Below are 9751 nucleotides of genomic sequence, written 5' to 3'. Positions count from 1 at the left end.
CAGATATTGATGGTTTCCTGTTATTTTCACCAGTGTTGAAGATATTATTACAAAATTATTACAAGAAATCATAAAATTATTTTCATGACATTCTCTATCTTTTAAATTTAGATCTTGAATCAAGAATTCTCTTAGCTACATTTGTAGATTATACCTAACACTTTACTTTTATTTTAAAAACATATGTTCTTATAGAAAAAAAATCCTTGTACATCTCTTACCTACCTGAAAAGGACAATGACAAAAAAAAAAAGCAAATCTTCCCATAGCAATCCATGCAAAATTCTGGTCCTGTCTAATCCCAAAATATATTTATCTCAAATATATTCTTGAGCAATTTTTATTTAGGAAATGCCATGAATCTTTTCCATTCTAATCTCTGGCATCTTTCTCATGGCTTTTTTTTTTTTTTTCAATGTAATTCATTCAAAATTAAGGTAGACTCTCCTTTCCTACTCTTTTTTTTTTTTTTGGCTAAAGAAATGGGGGTTAAGTGACTTGCCCAACTTGGAAGTGTGTTGAATATCTGAGTCCAGGTTTGAACTTAAATCCTACTGCCTATCTACTCTATGGACTGCATCGCCTAGCTGTCCTCCATTTCTTATTTTTTAAATGATTAATTTAATTTTCTGTGCCTTTTTCTTGAAAAGATTTTTCACTTTCTCTTCTTCATCTTTCTCATCATTGAAACCCTTTAATTTTGGATTCATGGAACTTACACTGAGTTAGATCTTTTTCATTCTCTGTAAATGTCTTACATTAGGAATTTGGAGGCATTTTGGCTTCTGTTTTCTTTTTTCTTAAAATAATTCATTTATTTTATATTTTGCCTCTGTTACATCCAGACCTCATTTTTTATACTTGTTTTTAAGGTTTTTGAGTTCTAGATTCTCTCCTTTATTCTCACCCACAATGAAGAAATTACAAGTGACATTAAGCAAAACATTTCCATAAAAGTCAAGTTGTGATGGGGGCAGCTAGTTGGTGCAGTGGATAGGGCACTGGTGAAATATGATGGGGATCTGTCATCATATATTGAGGAGACAGTTTAGGACCCCAAAAATATATTTGGGTTATGACAAGGTGTCTCAAAACCAAATGTGAATTTAGATGACCTGCAGCTCTAGAGACAAAGCTTTTCTTATGCTGCTGGCAGGCTAAATCCATATGAATTTTAATAAAGAAAAGGGAATTTAGTAGCCTCCAAGGCAGGAAGACACAATATAAGGCACAAGAGGACATAAAGGAATGAATATGAATCCTGAGGGATCGGATAGATGTAAGAGGTACACCTGTGTAAAGTGTGTTGGGTCTGGGGAGAGAAGGGCATTACCTGGGGAATCAGGAAGGGCCTCTTTGCAGAAGTAGCCTCTTAGCAGAGCCCAGAAGGGAGGCAGAGGGGGAAGGCAGGGACAGCCCTGCGTGTGTTACTAAGCAGGAATATCTGCTATGATTGTAGGGTATAAGTGAATGGGAGCCCAGTGTGGCTGCAATAGAAGCCCGAAAAAAAAAAAAAAACTGATGGGGGCATGACAAGGGGGGTGGGGTTTTACATTTTTTTCTAAGGGCATCCAGAGCTGAAGTCAGAAGGTGATGGGCTGGGTGTGGGAGGAAGAGACAGATTAGAGAAGCATCAGGAGAGAGGAGCTCAACTCATCTTAGGAGCAATTCTCCCAAAGTGGAGCATGGCTTTTTCTGAGCTCTTTCTAGGTCCTTGGAGGAAAATTCTGGTGTTTCTGATTGGGAAAACTGGAAAAACATGGAACATAAAACACAATGTCTTCCATCTTTGCAACCACTAGGCACCCCCATCTCTTCCTGTTTGGAATCTCTTGCTTTACTTGGTTCTCTGACTTGATTTATTCCTGAAAGGCTTGCTGTCTGTCTGGTCCCATTTGGTTGGCTCATCATCCCTCTCCAACTTCCTAAGTGAAGAATTTCCCAAAGTATTTTGGGGCCTCTACTTTTCTCGTTCCAACCACTCTCTAGTTTCATCAAATCTCATGGATTCAATGATCTATTTTATAAAACAATATGGAACCCATTTCCCCAAGTCTTTCTCCATCCTGAAGTTCCTTATTTCTATCAAGAACACCTCCACTGTTGCAGGTTCTTAGGTTCCAGTCTTGTAAGAAATTGCCCAAATATAGATCAGTCCCTTGTTTTTTACCTCTGGGTGAGGGCTGGAAGGTGCCAAGCGTGCGCGGCGGGGAGGGTAGGAAAGGAGATTTATTTTCATGAAAACAAAGAAGTTTATATGAGATTATGTGTAGGCTGACAGGTTATTTTCTCTAACCAATGTGTTGGTAGCAAACTTCACTTTGCCCACAGCCTGGTTAGCATGCTAAGTCCCTTATTTCTACTCAAAACAAAGCTGCACCTTATAGGTGATAAGTGGCAAATGGGTTTGGAAACCACAAACGCTGAGAGTTATTCACCCATCCATGTTCCCCATTCCTGCAGAAGTTGTCTAATTTTTTTGTAAGTTAATTTATTATTTTTAATATACATTGCTTTCTGAGAAGTTGCCTATTTTTGATGCAGGATAGCTTTCCATGAGGTTTATGGAAGGTCTCAAAATGCCTCAACCATCAACTTCATTCCTCATGTTTCTCATTTTTGCCTATAAGAATGCCTTAATGCCTTGGAAATTCTGTTTTGGGTCACAAGGATGGAGGGATTAGTTGACCTGATTTTAGGATAATTAATAGAACTAGAGATCATTATTGATCACAAAAAATAGTTTTGATGATATTAAATTAAAAATCTTTTGTACAAACAACTAATGCAGACAGGACTAATGGGAAAACATTTTTACATTCAACAGTTGTGATAAAGGACTCATGTCTAAAATATAGAGAGAATTGACTGAAATTTATAAGAATTCAATCCATTTCCCAATTGATAAGTGGTCAAAGGATATGAACAGATAATTTTCAGATGAAAAATTGAAACTATATACTTATATATATATAGTTTTATGAAAAGTTGCTCCCAATCACTATTGATGAGAGTAATCCAAATTAAGACAATTCTGATATAGAACAACACACCTCTCAGATTGGCTAAGATGACAGGAAAAGGTAATGACAAATGTTGGAGGGGATGTGGGAAAACTGGGACACTGATACATTATTGGTGGAACTATGAACTGATTCAAACATTGTAGAGAGCAATTTGGAAGTGTGCTCAAAAAGTTATCAAACTGCATACTCTTTGGCCCAGCAGTGTTTTTACTGGGATTATATCCCAAAGAGAGCTTAAAGGAGGGAACGGGACCCACATGTGCAAAAATGTTTGTGGCAGCCCTTTTTGTACTGACAAGAAAGTGGAAACTGAATGGATGCCCTTTAGTTGGGCCTCTGTGCTCAAAACACAGGCTCAGAACAGCACAAGAAGTTTGGGACAACCCCCTCCCCCCTTTACCTCAGGGAGCAGAGCTCCACCTGAAAAGTAAAAAAAGAGGAAATACCAAAAGAAAAGGAGCAAGAAACAAAGGAGAGCCTTGACCATAAAAATCTATGGTGACAGGGCAGACCAAAACAGAAACTCAGATGAGGACAGAATATCCAGAGAAAGCGGGATAAATTGATCTCGAGTCCAAAGAGATTTCTTAGGGATGGTCAGAAAAGACTTCAAATGGTAAATAAGACAGGTAGAAGAAAAAAAAATGAGAAGTATACATGTGAGAATCAACAGTGTAGAAAAGGAAGGGGAAAAATTATAGTAAAATAAACCAAATGGAAAAAGAGTTACAAAAGCTAACTGAAGAAAATCACATCTTAAAGACTAGAGCAGGGCAAATGGAAGCCAATAACTTTGTGAAAGAACAAGAATCAAGCAAACAAACTAAAATGAATGAAAAAATGAAAGAAAATGTGAAATACTTCACTAAGTATAAGCCATGAAGTCAGGAGGACCTGAGTTCAAATCAGGAGTCATTTACTTAACACTTCCTAACTGTGGGACCCTGGGCAAGACACTTAACCCTAATTGTCTCAGCAAAAACAGAAAGAAAGAAAATAAAGTAAGAAGGAAGGAAGAAAAAAAGAAAAGAAAAAGGAAAAAAATGACATCAAAGAAAAAGAGTGTAAAGAGTGGAAAAATATCGGTACTAGAAGAAGAGGAAAGGGAAAGTATCATGGGACAATTAGTTCACACCAAAAAGCTCAAAAGACCTATGAAAATAGAGAAGGGAAAAGGAGGGTGATGAGCATTGTCTGAAGCTTGGTCTCATCAGTGTGGGGTCTAAGAGGGAATCATTTAATCATTCAGTGGGTATAGAAAATCTAACCCTACAACGAAATAGGAAGAGAAAGAGGAAAAGAAAGGATGGACAAGATAGAAGGGAGGGCAGAAACAATAGGAAAAAAGTTAAGAAAATGGGGGAAGGGCTGATAGAAGATAAGGTAGTGGATGAAGTGGGTTAAAAAAACACTAATAAGAGAAGGGGTAGAGAGGTAGTGAGTGGGATGGGTAAAAAGAGTAGTAAGGGGGAGAGGTGTGAAAAAAGATAAAGTAGTGGGTGTGGTAGGTTAAAAAAACATTAGTAAGTACTTTGGTTAAGAATCCTACTTTAAGCTTCTGAAAAGGTGTGATTTTCCAGAGTTCACACTTCCCACAGGTGAGAATTTCTATCCTCAGAGGAGTGGATAAAGATTGCTATAAATTTCACAGGAGCCAGAACCTGAGAGGTAGACCTTCCTGGAGGCAGACCCAGCCAACAAAGGCAGCAGCATAGAGCAGCTGAGGAACTCAGCCATTGAAGAGACATGGAGAATGGTGGCACTCTTGCTGGTGAAGGTAAGTACCTGCAGGGAGTATTTCCTGTGAATTAGGGCTTTCCTGGGTCCCAGTTTTGGACTCATATCTAAGCTGAGAGACGTGAGAGCCCTGTTTCCTTAGCTGAACTCTGGAATTCATTGCCATATTCATGTTAATGGAATGGACTTGATGGATTTGGAAAGAGAGACTCTGAGTACTGACTGAGGTCAAGAGTGGGAGGGGCTACTAGCACCCCTCAGACATAGGCAATTTTTCTGCTACCCACAAAATGTCTGAGAAATGGCACCCTTTCCTTGGAACCTGGGTCCTTCCGTGCTAGGGCTGACTCCTTTTCAGGAGCTCAGGCTATGTGAGGAGAGGTGCTCAAGTGTTGGGGGACTTGGCAGTGGAATCAGTGAGAATAAAGAACAAGTGCACACAAGGAATAGTCCTCAAAGCTTCTGCTTCCCGGGCTCATCCCACTCGATGAGACAGCCTGTAGGGGCCCTATGTGACTTCTGCCATCCAGGAGTCCTGGGAGTTACTAGATGAGGGACTTTAGGGAAGTCACCTCCATAGGGCACATCTCTCTTTTCTCCTCCTGAATCATGAAGGACTTGGTCTGGCTGATCTTCCCCTCCTTTCATCTCAGCACCTCATCTCCCTGTTGGAGTCCCATCCCTTCTTGTGCTGAGAGAGCACTAGTTGTGTGTGTAGACACCAGTCCCGGTCCTCCCAGAGCCTCCTTTGGGCTTGTGGGCAGTGGCACTCATGCACTGTGTCCTGTCTCCATTCCTGGATTTTGACCCCAGGGAAAAGTACAGGTGAAAAGGGAGCTCTTTGTGGTGCTGATTCTCTTCTCTTTGTGACTTCTTTGTCTTGTAGGAGCTAAAAGTGACTGGAGCCTGTCCAAGGGCCTACAAGACCTCCTGACCTGCCCAATCTGCAAGGACTATTTCAGTGACCCTATAACAGAGGATTCTGGGAACACCTTCTGCCGGAATTGCCTCCCTCCAAAATCCCAGCCTTCATACCTCCATACCAACTGGAAGATGCAGAGCATGGTACAGGTGGCCAAGAAGCTAAAGCCTTGCCTGGAGCAGTCCCAGGCCCTCAGAGAGGGATGGTGCCCCGAGCATCAAGAGGGCTTGAAGTATTTCTGTAAAGAAGATAATGAGAAAATCTGCATTGTGTGCAGATACTCCATCCTTCACCAGGGCCATACCCTGACCCAGCTGCAAGGCCTCCACCCAAAACAAGAGGTAAATCAGACAGCCCAGTGATCTTCTGGGGCAAACAAAGTGAAGAAGCCTGTGTTGTGGCTTTCAGGAGAAGGAAGAAGTCAGCAGGGGAATTGCAGGGACTCCCAGGGAAGCAGGCTGGAAAATCTTCCCACTTCTGAACCCTTTACACAGGCTGCCCTCTGTGTCTATGAGGTGCTCCCTCTTATTCTGCAGCTGCTTGAAACCCCTAGCTCCTTTCCAGACTCTTCTCCTCTCATCTGTCATGTAAATTGCTCCTTCATCCTTACTCTTGAAATTCCATGTTGTGAAATCGCCTCTGTCCGTGTTAGAGCTCCCCATGCTTCTTGAGGGTAGAGTCTTTGAAGAAATCTTTGGGTGCTCCACATTTAGGAAGCTGTTCCTTGATGCTCTTTAAATTGAGTTCCTCTCTCCCCTCCTGCCTTCCCACCCAGTCAAAATGACCCCTTCCACATCTCTAGACCACTGAATTCTCTTCCACTTGTCTTTCCATGAAACAAGACACAGGATCCCAACTTACTGTCCTTACCTTCACCCACAGCCCCTCGGGAATCCTCCCTGGAAACCAAGAATCAGTTAATCACGACACTCTGTTAAGAAAGAGAGGATCCAGGACAAAAGAAATTTCAAATTGATGTTTGAGAGAAATTCTTATTTTACTATTCTGAGAGGAGTACTGCTGAGATTAATATATCTATTTTCTCTGCATTCCCTTACCAGGCAGGTGCCCTGCACACAAGCTGAGCCTGTTTGCTGAAGGAGCCAGTCAGGGGCACGCAGTGGTCAAAGTCTTACTCACTCCCAAAATCCTTTGCTGGTGTTCCCTGCCTGACTTGGCTGAGCTGTGCACCCCAAGTTGGCCCAAGCAGTCAATTGTAACAGGAAAACATTGGGCTTCTGTGCCCTACCTGTCCTTTCTTGACCCTAAGTCCTCTTCATGATTTCCCTTTGTAGTTTTCATACATGGTCCTGGGGAGCCTCAGCACTAGTCTTTGGTTTTCCATCTAATAAAACTTTTCTGTTTTCAACTTGGCTTGGACTTTTTTGCATTTTATGGGTGAATTTTGCTCTATTGACACTATTACATTAATGACCATTTGTTCCATTTAGTTTCCAGGCTTTTGTTCCTTTGTTTCCTCATTTCAGGCCCAGACCCTTTAAAAAGTCAGTCTCTGAAGGACATGGATGATTGAGTAGATTTCCTAACCTTTAAGATGCTTGTGCTTTACTCTTGGGCAAGACCTTTCCCAACTAGGAGACTTATATGACCTGATGAAAAATGAAATCAGTAGGACCAGGAGAACATTGTACACAGTAACAGCAATATCGCAATGATTATCAACTGTGAAAGGCTTAACTACTCTAATCAGTGCAGTGTTTCAAGGCAGTCCTGAAGGACTCTTGCTGAAAATACTATTCACCTCCAGGGAAAGATCTGATGAACCTTGAGTCTAAAATGGAGCATAATTTTTTTACTTTTTTTCCCAAAATGGTTAATATAGAAATAATTTGCATGATTTCACATGTATAACTGATATCATGTTGCTTGCCTTCTCCATGGGCAGGCAATGAAGAGGAAGGGGGAGAATTGGAAACTCACATTGTTAAAAAATGAGTTTTCAAAAAAAAAAAAAAAAGAACTGTGTCTTTAAATGAAAGGAACAGATCCTTTCTGAGCCTATGTCAGATGTCAAAACTTCTCTGAAGTCCTTTGTAATATCCTTACTATCTTTGTATTGCTTTTTTTTCTTAAGAAGAAGTCTAGCTTTCAGCTCTGGATTACTGTCTCCAGTCCTTTCCCATTTCTTTCCCCCTGAGCAGGATATCGTAGATTGGAGAAGCAACATGGGATGGCCAGGGCATAAGAGTCAAGGGAGCACTAGCTGAGTGGATTTTGAGCAGGCAGATGGATTTCTTTGGAAACCATAGCTTCAGCTGGTCACTCAAGTTGTAGTATTTTGAAATATGGGACCGAGGTCTCAAAGTTTCTAGGAATTTGGGGAAGACTTAAGAGTGTAGAGCACCTTCTTTTTTAGACCTTTCTTTCTCATTTTGATGTTTCCTGATGCCTGTTCCACATATTCAGATACTCATAGAGCAAGACAGGTTTCTTGCTTTTTAAAAACAGGCTTTACCTTTCATTCCACAAATAATGTTCATTTGTAAATTATCCCTGTTTTTCTTTGGTCACTTCCAGTTCACAATATAGAAATAGTCAGGGAATTAAGAAATAATTTTTAGATTATTCTTAATTGCCAAATCCAATGGTATTTTCTCAGTGTTCATGTTGGACCCTGAACTAATATCACAGTTAGGTAAGGTGAAGGAATGGACTTGTTTAGCCTGAACATTGAGGGGAATATGACTTGCTATACAAATACTATTTCCCCATCCTCATTCTATACCTACCAGCTAAAATCTCAATTCTCTCCTCCCTTAAGTGGCAAAGATGCTTCTAGAAAAGGGCATCCACAATGGGTGCCTCCTTTTCCTTTCCTCTCACTCTCTTCAGTTTGAGTTCAGAATTCCTCATTCCACAAAAGAAAAAAACTGTTCTCCCCAAAGTTACTAATCATCTCTTAGTTGCCAAATGGATTGCCCTTTTCTCTTTTTATTTTTTTATTTTTTTATTATTATTTTTTTAAAATTTTTTATTTAATAATTACATTATATTGACACTCGTTTCTGTTCCGATTTTTTTCCCCCTCCCTCCCTCCACCCCCTCCCCTAGATGGCAAGCAGTCCTTTATATGTTGGATATGTTGCAGTATATCCTAGATACAATATATGTTTGCAGAACCGAACAGTTCTCTTGTTGCGTAGGGAGAATTGGATTCAGAAGGTATAAATAATCCGGGAAGAAAAACAAAAATGCAGATAGTTTACATTCGTTTCCCAGTGTTCTTTCTTTGGGTGTAGCTGCTTTTGTCCGTCATTTATCAATTGAAACTCAGGTCTCTTTGTCAAAGAAATCCACTTCCATCAAAATATGTCCTCATACAATATCGTTGTCGAAGTGTATAATGATCTCCTGGTTCTGCTCATTTCACTTAGCATCAGTTCATGTAAGTCTCGCCAGTCCTCTCTGTATTCATCCTGCTGGTCATTTCTTACAGAACAATAATATTCCATAACATTCATATACCACAATTTACCCAGCCATTCTCCAATTGATGGGCTGGATTGCCCTTTTCTCAATCCACATTCTCCTCAAGCTCTAGTTTTTTATTTTTATTTTTTGTTTTTTTTTTTTTTTTTTTTTGCGGAGTCAATTGGGGCTAGGTGACTTCCCTAGGGTCACACAGCTAGGAAGTGTTAAGTGTCTGAAGTCAGATTTGAACTCAGGTCTCCTGACTTCAGGGCTGATGCTCTATTCACTGCTTGCTTTGGAAAATTGTTATTTTTTCAGGAACTGTTTACCTTAATTAATGTACTTATTCAGTACCATTATATATCTACCTTTTAAGAAATTACAATTCTTTGTTGGAGGGGATGTGGGAAAACTAGGACATTGATGCATTGTTGGTGGAATTGTGAACGAATCCAACCATTCTGGAGAGCAATCTGGAATTATGCCCAAAAAGCTATCAAACTGTGCATACCCTTTGATCCAGTAGTGTTACTTGTGGGCTTATATCCCAAAGGAATACTAAAGAAGGGGAAGCGACCTGTATGTGCCAAAATGTTTGTGGCAGCCCTGTTTGTACTGGCTAGAATGTGGAAAT

General features: G+C 40.3%; 1 protein-coding gene across 1 annotated transcript; it reads left to right on the top strand.

Annotated features, from left to right (window-relative positions):
* The first annotated feature begins 2987 nt into the window (after positions 1 to 2987).
* LOC127556781 (E3 ubiquitin-protein ligase TRIM4-like) lies at positions 2988 to 7034 on the top strand. The gene is made up of 3 exons (XM_051990214.1): positions 2988 to 4803; positions 5650 to 6026; positions 6747 to 7034. Exons 1-3 carry the CDS (start codon positions 4773 to 4775, stop codon positions 6768 to 6770), a joined length of 432 nt encoding a protein of 143 aa, XP_051846174.1. The 5' UTR covers positions 2988 to 4772; the 3' UTR covers positions 6771 to 7034.
* Positions 7035 to 9751: the final 2717 nt, after the last annotated feature.

This window comes from Antechinus flavipes, chromosome 3, assembly GCF_016432865.1.
Source record: "Antechinus flavipes isolate AdamAnt ecotype Samford, QLD, Australia chromosome 3, AdamAnt_v2, whole genome shotgun sequence".
Lineage (NCBI taxonomy): Eukaryota > Metazoa > Chordata > Mammalia > Dasyuromorphia > Dasyuridae > Antechinus > Antechinus flavipes.
This window is presented reverse-complemented; position numbering and strand designations above follow the sequence as displayed.